This window comes from Microtus ochrogaster, chromosome 8, assembly GCF_000317375.1.
Source record: "Microtus ochrogaster isolate Prairie Vole_2 chromosome 8, MicOch1.0, whole genome shotgun sequence".
Lineage (NCBI taxonomy): Eukaryota > Metazoa > Chordata > Mammalia > Rodentia > Cricetidae > Microtus > Microtus ochrogaster.
Genome location: NC_022015.1, coordinates 68,027,528 through 68,048,289, shown reverse-complemented (window position 1 = coordinate 68,048,289; position 20,762 = coordinate 68,027,528). Strand labels below are relative to the sequence as shown.

At 47.2% G+C, this 20,762-nt stretch overlaps 1 protein-coding gene across 3 annotated transcripts in view; it reads left to right on the top strand.

Annotated features, from left to right (window-relative positions):
- The window catches only part of Aldh18a1 (aldehyde dehydrogenase 18 family member A1), a 36,126-nt gene that overhangs the window by 5,816 nt on the left and 9,548 nt on the right, over window positions 1–20,762 (top strand). For 2 of the 3 annotated variants that reach the window (XM_005352258.3, XM_026781487.1), the window contains 11 exons: window positions 3,261–3,475; window positions 5,918–6,067; window positions 6,155–6,259; window positions 10,543–10,701; window positions 11,048–11,138; window positions 13,836–13,960; window positions 15,014–15,158; window positions 15,793–15,866; window positions 16,980–17,073; window positions 18,232–18,452; window positions 20,303–20,440. In XM_005352258.3, the coding sequence (XP_005352315.1) occupies window positions 3,261–3,475; window positions 5,918–6,067; window positions 6,155–6,259; window positions 10,543–10,701; window positions 11,048–11,138; window positions 13,836–13,960; window positions 15,014–15,158; window positions 15,793–15,866; window positions 16,980–17,073; window positions 18,232–18,452; window positions 20,303–20,440 (1,517 nt within the window). The remainder of the gene's footprint in view (window positions 1–3,260; window positions 3,476–5,917; window positions 6,068–6,154; window positions 6,260–10,542; window positions 10,702–11,047; window positions 11,139–13,835; window positions 13,961–15,013; window positions 15,159–15,792; window positions 15,867–16,979; window positions 17,074–18,231; window positions 18,453–20,302; window positions 20,441–20,762) is intronic. The other variant, XM_026781486.1, reaches the window with a different exon arrangement.

Genomic DNA, 20,762 nt, shown 5'->3' with positions numbered 1-20,762 from the left:
TTGGTGTTTTTCATTTTAGCCATTCTGACAGGTGTAAGATGGTATCTTAAAGTTGTCTTGATTTGCATTTCCCTGATCGCTAAGGAAGTTGAGCATGACCTTAGGTGTCTTTTGCTGGCCTAGGTTTCTTTATTTATAAAATAGGGTTAATAACTAAAGGAGAATTTATCAGCCTTAACTCATAAAAAACCGATAAAACCATGGTCATGATAACTGTTAGTCTGTTTCCTGTTGCTGTGGCGGTGCCTGAGGAAATCTCTACAGGGTCATCACGTGGTGCATGTGACTAGTGTGCTCAGTTCCATTGTATATTAAATATTTACTTACTTATTGACAGGAAGGATCTCACTGGGTAGCCCAGGCTGGACTCAAACTTTCCGAGTAGTTCAGGCTGGTCTCAGATTTGCTCTGTAGCCCAGGCTGATCATGAACTCATCATCCCCCTTCCTCAATCCTCTGAGGACTAAAATTACAGGTGTGTATCACCTGGTCTAGTTTTTGGTATCTTTATATTTGATATTATTTATTCACACTTATAAAAAGAGGCTCTTCTGACTTTTGACATTTTCTTTGGGCGCTAGAGCCCTGGGTTAACTGGACATGGAGAGCAAAGAACAGAGAAGAAATAAGAAAGGCAGCGTGACGAGGTGTGTGCCTTGCCACTGCTGTGGTAAACATCAGGACCAAAAGCATCTTTCAGGATAAAAGGGTTGCTTTGGCTTAAGTGTCCGGAATCTCCAGCCCATAATGGCAGGGAAGGCCTGTCTTGTTGGCAGCAGCAGGAGACTGGCTGATTCCATTTTATCCACGCACAGGACACAGGAGGAGGACAGGAAGTGGCATGAGGTTCTAAGCCCTCAAAGTTCACCTCTAATGATGTACTTCCAGCAGAGCTGCCCCTCTGAAAGGCTCCATAGCCTCCCCCAAACCACCTGGAGCCAAGCTATTCAAATACGGTAGCCTATGGGGAACATTTTTCATTCAAACCACCTCACAGGGTTTTCAGAGAAAAACAGAAGAAAGCGAAAGGCCAGAGAGAGAGAGAGAGACGATATCAAGATCCTTCTTGAAGCCTGCTGCGGTCTCATTAATCACTGAACTTCTCGGACTCAGAGGAGGGTGCAAAGTTGTGACAAAGGGCATTGTATCCTTTGGTGTATAACCCATGGCACGCTTTGAACATGACCAGCCCTCTCACACACCCACACTACCACACGCGTGTGCACACATAACTTCCTCTAGAGACACAGATTTTCTTTGGTGTCCAGGAGGTAAAGATTTCTTAGAAATTGAGGAAGAACTACCCGGATGCTTTTGGTTTTCCTATTAATCAAAATCTTTTTAGTCCACGTGTTGGCCTGCTTTTTGTCACTGTGGCAGAATACTTGGGAAAAATCAGCTTGCAATGAGGAAAGAATTATTTGAGTTCATGGTTTCCAAGGTTCCGGTGCATGATCGCTGCAGTGCATGGTCACCACAATGCATGATCGCTGCAGTGCATGGTCATCACAATGCATGATTGCTGCAGTGCATGGTCACCATAATGCATGATTGCTGCAGTGCATGGTCACCATAATGCATGGTCCCTGCAATGCCACAATGCATGGTCGCTGCAATGCATGATTGCTGTCCCATCACCCTTTGGCCTGTGGTAAGGCAGTGCCTCACTCAGAGGCGAATGACAGAAGACTGCTTACCTCGTGGCAGCTGGAAAGCCGGAGAGGGACAAGGGTCACCATAGGTCCTTTAAGGACACACCACCAGAAACCATACCTTCTTCTGCTAGGTCCTACCCTAAAGACTGCACCACCTTCCAAGAGCTCTATAGGCTGGGTACCAAGGCTTGCTTACATGACCATTAAGGTGATTTAAGGTCCAGTCACAGCAGTCCTCAGCATAAACCTTAAAAAGTAAAATGAATTAGAGAGTGTAAAAAATACCCCAAGAAGCCGGTATGGTAGGGCACTCTTATGTTCCCAGCTCTAGACATGCAAAAGCAGGGAGACTGGGAATTCAAAGCTAGCTCTGGCAACCTGGTAAATTTGAGGCTAACCTGGGCTACATGATACCCTAACTCAAAAAAAAAAAAAGCCAAAAAAAAAAAAAAGGAATGGTAGGGTCATTCGAGGGGAAGATAAAATGGTTTTTGTTCAACAGGAAACTCCTAAACCTTGAATCAAGTGAAACTGCCCTTGAATGCCCCATTGAACTCCATTAAGTTCTTATCTGCTTGAAGCCTTGCTGATATTTATGGCCCCTCTTCAACTTTATTAGCCTTCGTCTGGGCCCCATTGCCTACAAGTCTCTTGACTGCCTGACTCTAGGGCAGACCATGCTGCTCTGCTGATAGAGACTGTGTGGATCTCACGCCTTCTTCATGCTAGCCCAGCTGCTGGGCTCTGATTGGCTTTTGCCATTTCACCACCTGGACTGCGTACTGTTTCTTTCTGCCCCTGAGGTACTCTTATCAGGTTGCTGTACTCAGGTGCCCAAGACAAGGAAGGCCCTGTAATAGATAAGAGAGACAGAGAGCCCTCAGGCGTGGTCCTGACAGCTGCCAAAGGGACACATGATACTTGGTGGAGCACAGGGCTCTGTTAATGCCATTGGTGATCTAGGTCTGAACCCCAAGGGTGTAAGTCTGCCTCCCCACCACCCTTCTCTCTGTCAGGTCACAGTTAGACGTAGATACACATGTCATTTAGAATAATACCCTGAAGACTGAGGTAGGGCGGCTGTTTTGGAGAAGGCAGGCAGCTCCAACAACAAATACACGAGTGTTTCAGTCCCTGGGATCTCCACAGGAGGAAAAACCAGTGTACCTGTGGGTCCAGTAAGGATGCTACAGCTCCCCCGTCCCAGATCTTGCCTCAGTGAGCATCTCTGTGAGGTGCCAGACTATCTTCTTTGCCTTTCATAACCTGAAATGTGGTCACTTGAAAGAATAGCTGTTTAACGAAGGAAGGGGCTCTTTGGTGTTATTGTGTAAGACAAATCTTTCTAGGATTTGTGTGTGCTGGGGCATGGTGGCACATGCCTGAAATCCTAACACTGGGAGACGAAGGCAGGAGGATTGTGAGTTTGAGGCCAGCCTGGGCTACATATTGAGACCCTGACTCAAAAGCAAAACAACAAGGGGACTTTATTTAAGAACTAGAGATACAGTGCAATAGCTCAGCCAGTTAATATGCACGCACCTTTTCATTGCAGAATTTATTATATCTCTCTCTCTCTCTCTTCCCTGACTTTGGGATATACAGATCCAGTCCAGCCTCCAGCTGTCAGACATGTTCGTTCTTGGAGCAACATCCCTTTTATCACAGTACCCCTTAGTCGTGCCCATGGCAAGCCCTTTGCCCACCGAAGCGAGCTGAAGCATGCCAAGAGAATTGTGGTTAAACTCGGCAGTGCCGTGGTGACCAGAGGAGATGAGTGCGGCCTGGCATTAGGGCGTCTGGCATCTATTGTTGAACAGGTAATTATCAAGGTGGAAAATTCTGCTAAACTAAAACAGGGTCTCCGAGTCGATGCCAGAGGATCAACTTGTTGAGAACAGTGTGTGTGAGAATAGACGGGCCAGGGAGAAGGCAAGCTTGAGAGCAGCGATGGGACCGCGAGGGAGGCTGGGAAGCAGAGTGAGCATCACAGCGGGTTGCATCCTAGACCCTCCTCTAGATGAGTGCTTCAGCCTCCCAGGGGATGAAAGATGCTGATCAGAGGAGAGACTTGATGAGATGGCTGGGAGAACCTGGCAGAGACATTCTCCAGTCACCTGCTCGCCTTTCGCTGTTCTGGGTCTGATAGAAAGGCTCCAGCAGTCAGGTCAGGGCCTTATACACAGTCTTATCTAGAGAGCCGGTCATTTTAGGTGGGTTCAGAAGGCAGCATCAGGTGCCATCAATGGCCGTAGGTAGGAAAGTCTGCATGAGGACAGCAACTGCTCAGGTGCAGTAAGATGTCTGAACCCGTGAGTTCATGGTAACTTCAGGCACTCATTGATGGCAAGGCTCAGGGAGGCAGCTCCGTGGCCCTGGGTTTGATCAGCACATGTCTAAGTTAGAATATCAGCATATTGCAAACCCCAAGGGAAGAGTGAATCAGTGGTGGTCAACAGTTGCTGCCAACATCACAGAAAGGAAGAGAACTGGGCATTAAGCTGACAACCTGAAGAAAATCCTTGGCACACGCCCCAGCCAAAGCCTCCGTACCTGAAGCGGACAGAGTCAGAAAAATGAGGGCTGGGAAGTCATGAAGGAAGAGAGGCTCAGATGAGCAGAAAAAATGCAAAACAGAAAATGGTGGATACGAAAATGTATGGATTAAAAGACTAATAATATTTTAACTGCTTGTGCTCGGTGGGCTTAACTTGCTTCACAGTCTAAGCAAGCTAAAAGGCATCTGGGCGGGAATGTGAGCTCTGGCTTTTTGATCCGGAGGAGGCCTTTCACATGTTTTGGGTGATAATGGTTTTGCATACATGCATATTCCCGGGTTTTAAGAATTGCTACTGAGATGCCTACATAATGCATGAGGGCTGGGACTGAGGGTAAACCATGGTGGAGCTGTGGAGGCTTCACTGGAGAGGAAAATTAGCTCTAGGAGGAGTTAAAACTGGGTATGATTTATAAAATCATCCTCACCACTTTGATTAAATACTGATTTAAAAAAAAATCTCCAGCCAGGCAGGGGTGGCGCACACCTTTAATCCTGGCACTTGAGAGTCAGAGGCAGGCAGATCTCTGTGACTTTGAAACCAACCTGGTCTATAAACCTAGTTCCAGGACAGCCAGGACTGGTACACAGAGAAGCCCTGTCTCCAGTAACCAAGGGGAAAAAGAAAAAAAAATCAAATGACCAAGGCATCTTTTTTAAAAAAAGATTTCTTTAATTCTGTATGCATGTCTCTATGTGGGTATGTGCACATACATGCAGGTGCCCGTGGAGCCAGAGGCATTGGGTCACCCTGGAGCCAGGTTTGCAGGTGACTGTGAAATGCCCATCGTGGGTGCGAGGAACTAAACTCAGGTCCTCTGCAAGAGCAGAATGTACCCATAACCACTGAGCAATCTATCTAGCCAATTCTGAAATTTTATTTTCTTTATTTATTTTTTATTTCAACGGCATTGTTGTTTTTGCCTGCGTGTATGTCCGTGTGAGGGTGTTGGATCCCCTGGAACTGGGATTACAGACAGTTGTGAGCTTCCATGTTGGTGCTGGGGATTGAACCTAGCTAGATCCTCTGGGAGAGCAGCCAGTGCTCTTAACCACTGAGCCATCTCCTCAGGCCCCAGCTACTGAAATTTTCTAAGATAAGAATGGACTGTTTTAAGCTGGGCATTTGAGACCCACACCTTTAATCCTGGCATTCAGGAGGCAGGCCTCTCTGTCTGTGTTAAGGGCCAGCCTGGTTTACAGAATTGACTGTTGTAGATTACACTTCTTAGCAGCCACTGTGAATTCCACAGGTCGCAGGGTTCAGTCATTAGGGGAATGGACAGTTAGGAGCATTGACTGTTGCATTGTGAGTCTTCGATTTTTTTTTTCAGATAATCTATCTAAGGTATCAAAAAAAAATCTATCTAAGGTATCACAAGTGACCATAGCTGGTCCTGGGCAGGGTAGAGCAGGGTCAGCATCTGTCCCTGGTGAAGGTGACCCACAGGAATCGAGAGTGGTATCAAGTTTCCAACATTGTTAGCATCACCTACATCATCTCTTTTCTACCTACTGCCTGTTAAACAGACACTTGAAGCCGTGTAAGAATGTTTCACCCAAACAGTCTGAGCAGTTCTTCCTGAGCTGACCACTGTCCCCTAGAACAGTATTGGAATCCACTCACGTCCGCCCTGCCTGGGTCTCTTGTGAGGAGAGAAGAGGGCAGTACCATGACTTGTGCATTTTTCTTTTTCCATGCCAGGTCTCAGTGCTGCAGAATCAGGGCCGAGAGATGATGCTGGTCACCAGTGGAGCCGTTGCCTTCGGCAAGCAGCGCCTGCGCCATGAGATCCTTCTGTCTCAGAGTGTGCGGCAGGCTCTGCACTCAGGGCAGAACCAGCTGAAAGAGTTGGTGAGTGCTGCTTCCCTAACCCTGTCCCCAAAGTCCTCAGGTCTCCCCTCCTTCCCCACCACGTACTGTCTGATTGGTGTGTTGCAGGCGATTCCAGTCTTAGAGGCCCGAGCCTGTGCAGCTGCTGGACAGAGTGGGCTGATGGCCTTGTACGAGGCCATGTTTACACAGTACAGCATCTGTGCTGCCCAGGTGAGAGACTGGGCCTCCCTGGGGGTGTGGGACCTGTGGGGGCGGTTCTTGTGGAGTGAGAGGCCTGCAAGCAAGGCCCTGCAGCCAGGTGCCAGCGTGTGGTCTTCTAAGTGTCTGTCTGAGTTTCCCCATCTGAAAAATGAGGTATTATCAGTACCTACTTCAGAGAGTTTTAGGAAAGGCTCAAGGAGAAAATGCATGAAAAGTACTTAAGATAGCATCTGGTGTCTGTACACCTCAAGTCCCCAAGTTACTGAGGTAGTAACTCTAGAGCAGTGGTTCTCAGCCTTCCTAATGCCACAACCCTTCAATACCCTCATGCTGTGGTGGCCCCCAATTTTAAAATTATTTCGTTGCTACTTCATAACTATAATTTTGCTACTGTTATGAATCGTAATATAAATATCTGATATGCAGGATATCTGATGCATGACCCCCCTCCCAGGTATTCCCCAGTGCTCTAGAGACTGCTACTCAGGCAGATGCTCCTGAACCAGGCAAATTAAACTTCACTTTCATTGCTTTCTGTGACTCCAAGTAGCTTACTTCTCTGTGTGCCTGGTTGTCATTTATAGTAAATACATAATCTGTTGATGGGAAATAAGGAATGCCAGTGAATGGCTTGTCTTACATTTATCCAGTGAATACTGGTCACTTTTGATGTACAAAGAAGTTTGCTTGGCTTTGGGGTTCTCTGGTACAAGGTTCCAATCCTCATGGGACTTACTGTTGAGTACTTACCTCTAAATGTTGTCTTTTTTCTACATTATTTCATTTTTACCTAAATGTCTTGACTTTCTTTAAACTGTGATTTTAATTACCTGTTGGGTGTGAATACATTGTATGAGGCCGCTTGTTCGTTCCTGGCTGCTCAGACCCAAAATAACCACTCAGAAACTATATTATTTGCAATACTGTTTGGCCAATAGCTTAAGCATATTCCTGGCTAACTCTTATATCTTAAACTAATCCATCTTCGTTAATCTGTGTATCACTATGAGGCTGTGGCTTACCAGGTAAAGTTCTGGCGTCTGTCTCCAGCAGAGCTACATGGCTTCTCCCTCTGGCGGCTGCATGGTGTCTTACTACTCCATCTTCTTCCTCCCAGCATTCAGTTTAGTTTTCCCAGCCTAGCTCTATTCTACCCTGCGCAGGCCTAAGACAGTTTCTTTATTAACCAATGCTATTCATAGCATACAGAGGGGAATCCCACATATCCTCCCCTTTTCTGTTTAAATAAAAAGGGAGGTTTTAACTTTAACATAGTAAAATTACATATAACAAGACAAGTATCAAGCAAGAATTATAGTTAAAATATTTATATCTAGTTTATCATTTATAATAACTAAGGAAAACTGTAACTATCTATTCAACTCCATCAAAGACTTCAGAAGAATATATTACCTAAGTAAACAGGAAGTGCATTATAAACAACTTCCAAAAGTCTAGAATTGACAGATACATATTGCTGCCTGGACAGTCACCCAAAGTTCTTCTTAATGTTGCAGGCACCCTTCTTTAGCCTATAGGCCCATACTGTCCAGCAGACTTTTCCGTGAAGCAGGAAATTTAAAGATTTATTCTGCCTTGTAATGGAAAAGTTCAGCAGTTGCTTTCTTCTGTGTCCTGCAGAATGTCTTGCAGACTCTTTCATGAAGCAGGAACCGTTTCACCTTTAGGCAAGTTCAGCAGTCATCTTTCTGTGGGTCCTGCATGTTTAATTCACACAGCATAACATCAAGCAGTCCAGGCAAGAGCAGTTTCTTGCCCAAATGGCTAGCAAACTCCATAAGGAGCCTCTTCGATGCCCATCTTCCTCTTGAATTAATTGGTGCTGTCAGGAGCATGTCTCATTGCCATGCAAAGTCCTAAGTTCTTAAAACACTTTAAATGCCATATTCTGTAGCCTTTAAAAAGTTTGAAGAATACCTATCTAACTGAATTATATCTCTATATACCTAGAAAATCTAACTAACATGACTGCAAGCTTGACTATTATACATGATTATCTATTAACCTATTTCTTAACTATATGTTACATTTTTTAATGAGTTGCACAAACAAAAAACCTTAATCAAAAGCAGAAATATATATACACAGTATAACAAAACTGACTTTAAATTTGTATAAATAAACCAAGATCTATACCAATGCAAAGTGTCCATCTCTGTAGCAACCTGAACAGCTGTGCAATAAATAAAAACACCTAAAATACAGTCACATAACTGATAAAAAGCCTGACATTATTTGCTGACTCCTCTGGTACCTTTGACCCTGCTAGTTATGTGTCTGTTATTTTAGATGGGAGATGTGTTGGGTTTTGTGTTCTCAATTCCTTTTGCTTTTTCTGATTCTCTGTTTTCTTTGTGGTTGCCACCCACAGTCGTGTTCTCGTGTTGTGTAAGTGTTCTCAAGTGTGCCGAAGCAGAAGGTCCTGGAGTTCTTCCCTTATGGCCTGTGGCTGTCACCTGAGATTTAGTTTTCAGTTAGTATGGGGGTTCTTGACCTGTGGGTCTCGACCCCTTTGACAAACTTGTGTCTCTAAAGATATTTACACTACAAGTCATTACAGTAGCAAAATTATATTCATGAAGTAGCAACAAAAATCATTTTGTGGTTGGGGGTCACCACAACATGAGGAACTATATTAAAAGGTTGCAGCATTAGGAAGGTTGAGAGCCACGAGTTAGTGTGAACGCAATAGAAGTCTCCATTTCCGTTACACGTACCATCTAATCTTTCTTCTCTAATCCATCAGCAGTGTTAGTTGTCAGTGCCTGGAGCCTGGTGAGCACACTTATGGTCCAGGGACTGCACTTTTGGGTTTTTGTTCTTGTTGCTATTTTTCTCCTTGAGGTTGATGCTCTTGGACAGTTTTTGTTTAGCTTCCTGTGTAGTGACAGTTCCACAGTTCCATTAGAAGTCGCTGCCACTGTTTGCATTGATAGTGAGGTAAAAGCTCTGCCCGTCCTGTTCCCAGGAAGCTCCAGTCCAGGGTCTCTTCTGCCCTGGCCCCTCTCCCACAGGGGGTTATCATGTGTGCTCTTTGTACCTTGTCCTGTGGTTCCTTCTTCCCTGCAGAAACCCTGTGTAGATGACCGTTATCAGCGGGCTTGAGACCCCACTGCACGGGCCTCAGGTTAAAGACTCACCCAAGCACAGCAGCGGCTCATGTTTCCTTCACAGAGATGAGTCTGCCCTGTTCTCGCTGCCAATTCCCTCTGCACAGGCGCCTGCTTCCCCGCCACAGGTGTCTCCCCAGACCTTCAGACTTCCTGCTCACCCCTCCCATACCCCTCCTGGACCCATCTGCTTCTGTTCATCTGCAGTTTCACAGGGGGCCAGAACTAGTGGCTTCAGCTTTAACCCTGTGGAGTGTCTGCAGAACAAACACTCTCTAGAAATGCTTCCTCACCTTACACTGTGGCAGGGACAGGGCTGTGTTTCCTAGCCAGACCCTGGTGCAGGCCTCACCCGCTGTCCGTGTCAGCGCCTTCCTCCCACCGTCGTGGCAGGGATTGCAGGGAACCCCCCCCCCGAGTATGCTGTCATTCATTTCTCCCTGTCATTCTCATTCACGTTTCTCCCCTGTTACCTTCTGCCTGATACTCTAGTTCTTTAATGAAGGCAGACCCGTTGATGACTTCCACTCCTGCTGTCCACCCGTGAGCACCTTATTCTGATCTTTCCCCTGAGCTAAGTTCTGTCTAGCCTTCTTTCTGCTCCAACTCCTGTTCCCACATACACATACAGTCTTAACTCTGGTAGTGCTCGGCTTCAGAGCAAACTAGAGACAGCCTAGCCCCAGTGTCTGATGCACTTTTCCAGACAGGTAACCAGTGGCCCTCCCACCTCGCACAGAAGTCCTACTATGGCCAGCTCCTGATTCAGACGCTAGAGTACAAAGATAGTTTTTCAATCAAGTCTTGGATCACTCTAATGTTCCTTTAAAGTAGGTGCACCGGTTTCCCAACTTTGACGCAGATGAGATCTATAGCATCATTAAATAAATCATTCAGACAATTGTAATTCTTTCAGGGGTCTCTCAGACAGTTGGTTAAACATGCTAGCAGTATAGTTCACTGTGAGTTTGCCTGGCTAGAAATGCCAGACCCCAGGGTTGATCTCCAGAGTGGCCAAAAAAAATTTGTTTCATTAAGATAGGAAAATCAAGCAAGGAATTGGATCAGTATCCAAAGGCGTGTTTTATTCCAGAAGTTCAGTGCCGTTCCAAGGAAGTTATGGTTTTCCTCCCTGCTACATGTCCTGTTGAATCTCTCTAGATTTTGGTGACCAACTTGGATTTCCACGATGAGCAGAAGCGCCGGAATCTCAACGGCACACTGCATGAGCTGCTTCGGATGAACATCGTCCCCATTGTCAACACCAATGACGCTGTCGTCCCCCCAGCTGAGCCCAACAGTGATCTCCAGGGGGTAAATGTGGGTAACGTAGTGCTAAGAGTCGAGCATGCTGGCGACACTAACACGCGCTGTGCTGCATGTACTAACACTGGACGTTGGGCATGAGCCAAAGGAGGATTTGGGAGACCTGGCATTGCAGAACCACAGCGGCGGTGGCACCTCTGAAATGGGTTTCAGTCAGTGGGTGAGGTGCTGCAGTGGTGTAGAGGGTTCTGTGTGTGAGCATGGCTTGGAGAGCTCGGCATGCATGTTTGTGTGGGGCAGGCAGTGGGGCCTGAGCTCTCATTTGCATATTTGAACCTTCCATATTGCCTGCCAGAGCCCAGCTCTGCACAGCTAAGGCACTACTTTCCCCGCCTTGTAGGTTATTAGTGTCAAGGATAACGACAGCCTGGCGGCCCGCCTGGCTGTGGAAATGAAGACTGACCTGTTGATTGTCCTCTCGGACGTAGAAGGTAGGTACACAGCGGTGCCCTTTTCTTTCGTTCGCACATAGTTTGCCTTCCGATTGTTTTTCACTGTGGACTTCTTTCCTGAGCCACGTGAGCTGTTTCCGTGACTCGGGTGGGTGTTTCTGGGAAATGCAGCTTGAATGCAGAAATTGTGTTTTTAGGTGCTTTCGTTTTGGTTTGTTTTAAAAGCATCTTCAAGGAAATAGTCACACTCTACATAATTCACCTATTTAAAGATTTCAGTTCAGCGATCTTTGCACTCACTCACGCGCCTGTACAGCCGTCTCCGTTATCAATTATAAGCTGTTTTCCTCGCCCTGGCAAGAAACCTCACCCCTGTTAGCAGTTCCCAGCCATAGACAACCCCCAGTCTGCTCTGTCTCTGGGTTTGCCTGTTAGAGGTTTTATGTGAGTGGATCATATATTATGTGGTCCTTTGTTACTGACTCCTTCCACTTAGTGTAGTTCAAGGCTCATCCATACTATAGCATGCACCAATGCTCTTTTTCTTTATATTCCAAATAATATGCCCAACTCTGGACATACTGCATTTTATTTATTCAGTCATTAGTTGGTGGGCGTCTCTGCTGTTACTAATAATGCTTTTATAAATCTACTTTGTATGAGTATTTTATTTTCATCTAAGAGTATAATTGTTGTCAAGTGGTGGTGGCATATGTCTTTAATCTCAGCACTAGGGAGGCAGAGGCAGGCGGATCTCTGTGAGTTCAAGGTCAGCCTGGTCTACAGACTGAGTTTCAGTATAGTCAAGGCTACATAAAGAAACCCTGTCTCGAAAAAAAAAAGAGTGTAATTGTTGGGCTCCATGGTAAAATGCTTACCTATCTTGATCAAGACCCTAGAGCCAATCCCCCAACTCTATAATTAAGAGAGATGTGAGGAAGAGGGGGCAGGAGAGAGAAAACTTGTGGCTTCTTGTGGTAACTTGGTATTGAAAAAAACACCTTAGTGGTTTTCACAGCCACTGTGCCATTTGATGTTGCCACCCACAGAGTACGAGGGTTCTAATTTGTCTGTTCTGTGTTACAATCACAGAATGTCCTAATGAGAAATCCTTAGGCTGAAGTCAGAGGACAAGTTGTGAGTGTCATGTGACTCAAACTCGGGCTTTAGTGATAAGCGGCTTTGCCATCAAGTGTTCATTCTTAGAACAGTATCCTGTGTTAAAGATCCTGAAGGTGGGCTTGAAAGGCGGCAGGGAGGGGGAGAAGTAGGAAGAATTACAGCATACTGGGAGGGCTTCAGGAAAATGTCTCCCAGTGGGACAGTTTCCCACAGTGTTACCTGAAACTGAGCGGCCCCTCAGTCTGCACCCGTCCCCTTCTGGGGAGAACCCTGCCCAAAATCCTGGAGCTGTGGGATTGCCTGAGCCTTGCAGGTCGGCCGGGCTCATGCTTTAGCCTTGCTCCGTCCTAGGTAGCAAGGTTTCTACAGACCAGGATTGTCCTGGAGATCTGGGACAATGTGGGCATCCTGCGCAGGAAAAGCAGTGATTTAAAGCCAAAACCAGCTTGGGGTGGGGGTGCAGGTGGCTCTGGGCAAAACCCTGCCTTGCAAGGATGAGGACCTGAGTTTGACCCACAGAACAAACATTAACAAGAAAAGGCCAAGCCGAGTGGTGTAGGGCGTCATCTGAGAGCTGAGAAGGTAGAACAGCTTGGTGCCAACCAGCCTGGTCCACTTGCTAAGTTCCAGTGAGACTCTTGTCTTTAAAAAGTCAAATAAAGGTGGATAGTGGCTGAGAAATGGCACTTGAGCTTGTTCTTTACCTTCCACACACCTGTGCATGTGTTTATACCTATGCACTCCTGTGCATGTGTTTATACCTATGTACACCTATGCATGTGTTTATACCCATGCACTCCTGTGTACCTGCACGCACGTGTGCACATAAACACAAAACCAAAATGCTATCCCACCTAAAATGTCCTGTAGGCTGTTCCCAGCTGTGGGCAGTATCCCCCTAATGTGTGTCTCCCTTTGGTCTTGATTTAGCACTGTTTTCTCAGGCCCCTTTTACCCTCCTCCTTTTTCCTTCCTGGTCTCTGTGCTTTCAAAGTAAAACTGTGAGGGTTTTTTTTAACCTCATGGTGTACACTCATTACATTTTACTTCCTTGTGGTGCCCCCAACCCCAGCTCAGATGCATATGGGTTGTATGTTCATAGTAATGGATCCAGCCCTAATGCCGAGGGCTGTAACCCTCCTGCTGACTTCATCCACCCTCCAAGACACTCACTCATAGCCAGGAGGTATCAGTCAGAGGGTCCAGAGAGAATTAATGAGTACTCACTTCACATCTCATCCCGCCCAGATGCTCTGTGGCCACTGTGCTATTTCTGCACTTGTCTCTCTGACTTGTATCTTTGAGGTGCAGCGAGATAAGCAGTGATAGCAGAGGGAAGGATCCTCTGCTCTAGGCACTGTGCCGAGGATGTGACCTCGCTCAGAGTCGGGAGACATTTGTTCAAGGCTGGTTAAGAGAGCGCGAAAGGTGCTGGAGCTGTTGCTTAGTGCGGGTCGGCTCACCGATCCCTCACTGTCTTTCCCGGTGAGGCAGGTGTTCAGTATGTTCATTGCTTTTGTTTCTTTTGTTTGTGTGCAGTGACAAGTGCCTGGGGAGGCAGTGGGGGACACACTTGGGTCAGTGCATTGATGCCAACTCTCTTCCGCTCTTTAGGCCTCTTTGACAGTCCCCCAGGCACAGATGACGCAAAGCTCATTGACATATTCTACCCTGGAGACCAGCAGTCGGTGACGTTTGGAACCAAATCTAGAGTGGGATTAGGGGGCATGGAAGCCAAGGTGAGCTGCTACTGAACTATTTCAGTCTTCGAGCCCCAAATGGTATTTTATCATTTTCTACTGCTAAACTTGCCTGAGAGCTTATGGTTCAGATACCACACACATGCACTTAAATATGTACATACCTAAGTATGTTTCATGACTGTCGTATGTGTTTCCATGTATTTTTATTAACATAAGCAGTACATTTTATGCGTGTGTTCATTACCTTTGGTTGCTATGACAGAATAGCTGACAAAGGCTTTTCTGGCTCACGGTTAGAGAATGAGTCCTTTGAGGCAGGGCCGTCATGGCAGTGGCTGACATGGCAGCTGGTCACGCTGTATCCACAATGAGGAGATAAAGATGAGCTGGTACCCAGCTCACTTTCTCCTTACTCAGCCTGCGACCCCTGCTCACATTTAGGGTCCTACTTCTCCACTTACACCTTTCTGGAAATGCTCTCATAGACATTCTGAAGTGGATCTCCATGATAAATGCAAATCCAGTCAAGTAGACGATGAAAATTAACTGTCCACAGTGTTGTAAGCCCATAGTGGACAGGGACTGTGAAATTTTCACACAATAAATCTTTTATCATCTCAGCTATTTCTGGAAGTTTTTCAAGACTCCTTTCCCTCCCACCAATTGTTCCGTTAATTGTTCTGTGTACCCTGAGGCAGAGCATTAGACAGCAGCAGCAGCGGAAAAGAGCAGCGTTGTTCGCACAAACTTGTTCCCGCCGCCTCTCTAACTGCTCAGGTGTTGCTAGGTTCAGGCATGACAAATCAAAATGCTCAGGTATAACTAATCAAAATGTGCTAATTTTGAGTCAGTTCTAGTGGCTCTCAGAGGAAACAGGGCACATTGGTTCCCCTTCAGGCAGTGCATGCTGAGGCTGGACTGGAAAGTGATGGGGGGGCTCTATGTGTTTTCCCAGATCTGAGCTGTTAGACACTCCTCTCCGTTTATTTCACTTGTTAGATAGCAAATTGTATCTTTTGTCATTGTGCAGGTTCAGATTGTGTGTGTCTAGGTCTGAATTTCATCTCTGGGTCTAACTTAATCCCTTAGGTGAAGGCAGCCCTCTGGGCTTTGCAAGGTGGTACTTCTGTCGTCATTGCCAATGGAACCCACCCAAAGGTGTCCGGGCACGTCATCACAGACATAGTGGAGGGGAAAAAAGTCGGCACCTTCTTTTCAGAAGTGAAGCCTGCAGGTGAGTTGTTCTGCCTCAAGTCCCAGGGCCTGTGGGTGACAGCCAGTGCCACCCCAGCCTAGATGGAACTGAAGCCTGAGCTCTCGTCCTGCATGCAGATCCAGATTATGAAATCAGTGTGGTCACATCACAAACTCTACGGTTTTAAACATTTTACAGAACTGGATTGTGTTACAGTCTTAATCTACCTGCCTAGTTAGTCCTCCTGTTCTCCAAAATCAGGAAACATTTGCTAAGCCTGCACTAGATGCTGGGGACTAATGAGCAGTAGAGATGCAGAGGTGTTTAAGACGGGGTGTGTGCTCAGAAGCACACACGAAGATGTGCACATGAGAAATGTGCATGCCCAAATGAAGTTGTACTCTGGAAGGCACAGACTCCCGTTACGTCAGACACGGGAAGTTTCTGTTTATCCCTGAGTTATTCTGTCATGGATTTGTTTGTTTGTGGTTTTTCATTTTGTTGGTTGCAGCGGGGGGGGGGGGGACACACCATTCTGTGGCCCTGGTGATCTCGTGGTATCAGCCACGCATACCAAGATAACAGGCGTTCTTCTGCGGTCAGCGAAGTGTGGGCTGGGAAGGTGAGAGGTGTGAAGCTGACCGTGGTCTGATGCTTGCATGTGCTCTTGCAGGCCCTACAGTGGAGCAGCAGGGAGAGATGGCTCGGTCCGGAGGGAGGATGCTGGCCACATTAGAGCCTGAGCAGGTGAGGCACTCATTCACGGTTTGGTAGGTTTTCAGTTAATGGTCAAGTCTGCTGGCCCCATTTATTCCTAGTGTTAGCAGAATTATCAGAATTAATTTTATGCTCCCCTTTGAAGTCAGCGTTTCTGTCACCATGGTTTGATCAAAGACAAGATTAGGAAAGTGTGGATCTGACACTTGGCTGGCATGGGCACATGGGCGAGTTACCTCCTCCTGTCCTTTCTGAATCTCCTGTAACACCTGGCAGGGAAGCTTCAAAGCCTCTGTGGTCTTCCCCTCCTTGTCCATGGTGAATCAGTCACCTACAGAGGGACGCTTGCGAGCCTGCTCTGTGGTCTTCCCCTCCTTGTCCACGGGGAATCAGTGTAAGCAGCAATGCCATAGAGCTGGAGATCACGGTGAAGGGGACTGGCTGCCTGGGGCTGTGCTGCTGTGGCTGGAGTGGTACAGGTTTCTTCTGTGGCACACTCTGGTCTGATAAGGGAGGCGAGAATGACTATAAGTAAGGAAAGGTAAAGCCTGGCTCCTCTCGGGCCACTCAGCTCTACTTCAGTGTTTGTCACACCTATGACCACATTTCCCAAAATGATAGCCAATAGTTGACCAAAAAGGAAAGCCAGAGGGCTGGAGAGGTAGCTCAGCAGTTAAGAGCACTGACTGCTCTTTCAGAGGACCCGGGTTTGATTCCCAGCACCCACATGGTAGCTGTGTCATTTTTAACTCCAGGTTCAAGGTGATCTGGCGCCCTCTTCTGTACTTCTCAGACACTGCGTGCTTGCGGTGTGTAGATATACATACAGGCAAAACTCTTATACACATAAAATAAAAGAACAATTTTAAAGAAAAGCCACTTGTGAAACCTTACCTGGGAAATAAAATGTCTATGGATACAAAATCTGTAAAGTTGTGCCATGTGTCATTCCTACTTCATTCCAGCTTATCTCATGGACACATTCTATAACTCAACATATCCTCTCCCTAGTGCTGAGCCGTGGGTCCCTAATGAGTCTGACAACGTCGGCTCCAGGGACAAGCCTGGCACCATGAGGGTAGACGAAAAAGCACGTGCATTCTGGGACCTACCTGGTGTCTTCATGATTTGCTTTTCTTGCAGAGAGCAGAAATTATCCATCATCTGGCTGACCTGCTGACGGACCAGCGGGAAGAGATCCTGCTAGCCAATAAAAAAGACTTGGAGGAGGCGGAGGGTAGGGAGCTGTGCATGCATTTATCATTGTCCTTCTTTCTTTTATGGTAATTCTTATGTCTGTCCAAGGGAGAGATTGTGAGAAGAAATCGCATTATGAATTATGTGTAGTTTTTATCAAGTGGCACTTAAGCTTTTGCTAACTGTTCGTGGTCCTTACTCCTGCCCCATTTCCAGATGTTTTAGTCCAGCCCTCCAAGGCGCTTTCCCTGTCCTCAGGAGTCATGTGAGCTCTGGCTGCTGTGGCTGCTCAGCTGCTGATAGCTGAGACCATCATATTGACAGGCACTGTGCTAAGGGCTCTCCCAATAGGGTCGCCTTTAAACTGCACAGCCTAGCGTGGCCGAGGGAGCTACTGCTCATTAGTCCACTCAGCAAGGCTGTCATTCACCCAAAGTCACATGACCAACGGCGGGCTCAGGATTCCAGTTCAGATGAACTCTCCATATAAAAGAGCCACACAAGTGGTTTGTGTTGCCTGCAGTGAAAGATGAGCTATCTCCTGGGCCCTTTCACCAGTGTGCTATCTTTATGGTCGTCACAGGTGCTGTCCAGAGCGCTCTGTGTGGCACTCATGGTGGAGTAGGCGATATGGTTAATGTCGTATCGCAGATAACCAGTTACAGTCAGCTAGGCCAGTTTTCTTCCTTCTCTGCTATGCCAATTTAAGACTGTGGAGGCTAGCTGGGTGTGGTGGTCACAGAGTGAGACCCTGTCACAAATAATAATAATAAAAACAACAACAATAACAGAAAGAAAAAGAAGACAAATCATCATTGTTCTTGATGCCATAAGACCTGATATTTCACAGTTAGCATGTGATAACCCAGATACCATACCCCAGATGGCTGGCTTGTCGGTAGCCATGGTGGATTATGTGTAACAAGTACATCACGGCTTCTTGTCTAAACTGTCAGGTAGGATCCCGGCATCCCTGTTTGGAAATGCTCTGACGTACTTGCTGCACACTGAAAGTGATGATTTTTGGGACACGAGATACAGTTTCAAGCCGTCCCTCCCGTCCCCCAGGAAGAGCTATGTGGACTGCATGTCGCTGCATCACCCAGACCCTTAGTTCCGTGTCTGTCCCTGCTACAGTAAAGCTGGTGGCCAAAGCCTGCCCAAATTGCCGCTTTATCATGTCCTGCTGCCTTTTCAGGAAGGCTTGCGACCCCTCTACTGAAGCGTCTGAGCCTCTCCACGTCTAAACTGAACAGCCTGGCCATCGGATTGCGGCAGATCGCAGCTTCCTCCCAGGACAGCGTGGGCCGTGTTCTGCGCCGGACTCGGATTGCAAAGAACCTGGAGTTAGAGCAAGTGACTGTCCCAATAGGCGTTTTACTGGTGATCTTTGAGTCTCGCCCTGACTGCCTTCCGCAGGTGTGTGTGACCATGGCCCTGCCATTGGGAATGGGTTGGAAGAAGCAGATATTATCAGGATTAGAGAGAAGTCACCACAAGATGTGTGTGTGTGTGTGTGTGTGTGTGTGTGTGTGTGTGTGTGTGTGTGTGTGTGTATGAACGTGTGGATGTGTAAGAGAGAAAAGGATCTTTTTCTTCAACCCCAAAGATAACTATTTCCATGGCATTGTCAGTTTGTTATTGGGTGGGTTATGTTCTGCAACCTTCCAGGCATCCTAGCTCAGAGATGCAACCGGGCATTATAAAGTCAGTATTGTCACACTCATAAGTGTAGAGCTGTCACCTGAGCCCAAGTCATCCTGCAGGACGGGTCAAGCACTTTCCCGGCTCTCCTGGCTCATGGTGCACTGTGTTCTGAGACTGCACACCCTGTAGCCTGCTGCCGTCACTTACCCAACACCTGTCTACTCCCACACACAGACTCCGTTATCAGCGTCACGGAGTGCTTCCTGTAGGAACATTATTAGAAAAAGCGCTTCTGTCGTTAGTGGAAGTAGCATGCAGCCCTGATTAAGGAATGTGGTTAGCACACGTCAGAGCGCCAGGGCTGGGAACATGAGGTACAGTAGAAGGCAGCCTCACTTTGTCTTGAGAAACTGATAATCATTTCCCCCGCGGAGCTGTGAGTGGGACAAGATCAACTCTGCCTTTTGTATTGGCTCTGAGGTCTCAAAAGAGAAATTGTTTTAAAATGAAGATCCAGCTCTTCTGCGTGTAAAGCACAGGGAATTGTGGAACCTGCAATGCACTGTGGAGGGTACTTCCTGGCTGGAACTCACAGTAGCTTGGTCCTCCTAGGACCCCTCCCCCTGGTTGTCTGTCCTCAGCCAGGCTCACTACCCCTCTGGTCACAAACGCCTCTTGTGGAAGAGCCTCGTGGTAACTGAAAATTTATTGGTATTAGCAGATGTGTATGGGTTCTGATTCTGTGTGGCTCTTTATGAAATGACACCTCTCAGCTACCCGAATCCTCACAAGGAATAGGCTTCCCACTGTGGCCAGGGCTCCTCACCTGAAGTGTAAGCCCTGGACAACAAAACACAAATCCTAAAAATTGTCGGGGGAAGTTTGCATAACCTTCCTAAGGGGCGCAAGAGCAACTCAAGCAAATAGAAAGAAGTAAGAACCCCTAATCTGGAGATTTAAATGTCCAGGCAAAAAGTTTTGGTAGCCTTTTTCTCTCCCTTGCCAAACCTGGGTGATTTTCATTCATCTGGAAAGTATTCAGAAAATCCAGCTTCAGGCTTAGGATGACTAAACTGGCGTCTCTCACCGCTTTAGTGGGGTAGCTCGTCCTTTCCCTACCCTGGGCAGTGTGCTCTTCCTCACAGGCTGCTGGCTCGAGTTCATGTTCTCCAGGTTCTTAGCACCGAGCAGGTAGAACGCCCAGTTCTGTTCCAGGACCACAGTGGGCTGTGGCCACAGGTGCCTCCCAGCCTCTGCTGACTCAGTGGAGCTGGTTCTTTACCGTGAAGGGAGTTGAGCATCCCATTCTCCCCGTGACCAGAGTGGGGAGGGATTGTGTGTGACCCTGGCCTCGGAACTCAGGTTGCATTGCTGGTGCTTCTGTGGAAGCCATATAGGTTAGTTCCCCAGAGTCAGACATCTCACAGGTTTTCTGCCAGTCCTACGTGTATAAGCGGTGGGGTGTCACCACCCTTCCTGGGCTTCAGTATAGAGTAGGATAAACTGAGTTGGTAATGTACTTGGATGCTGGTAAAGGTGAGGTAGACACTGTATTAATGAACACCGGCACACAGCAAGGCAAACTTTACTCTCACTCGGCCTGTCTTCCCTTTGATCTGCAGGTGGCAGCCTTGGCTATTGCAAGTGGCAACGGCTTGTTGCTCAAAGGAGGGAAGGAGGCCGCACACAGCAACCGCATCCTTCACCTCCTGACCCAGGAGGCCCTGTCCATCCATGGAGTCAAGGACGCCATCCAGCTGGTAAGTCATAGGGCCAGGTGACGTCTATGGAAATTTGTAGCAAGTATTAGGTTGTGTGAAGCCAAGATGCTTCTACAGGCAAGCTTGATTAGAGAGGCCACAGGCTCTGTGAACCCAGCCATTCTACAGAGCCAGGTGGGTTTTCATTGACTTGGGACAGCTACTACCATACAGACATATCCCGGCACTGCTGGTAACTCAGTATCAACCAGACCTTCACTCTTTGTAAAAATTTAATTTTCTTTATTCCTGTTGGAGTGTATGTGTGTGTATGTGTGTGTGTGTGTGTGTGTGTGTGTGTGTGTGAGAGAGAGAGAGAGAG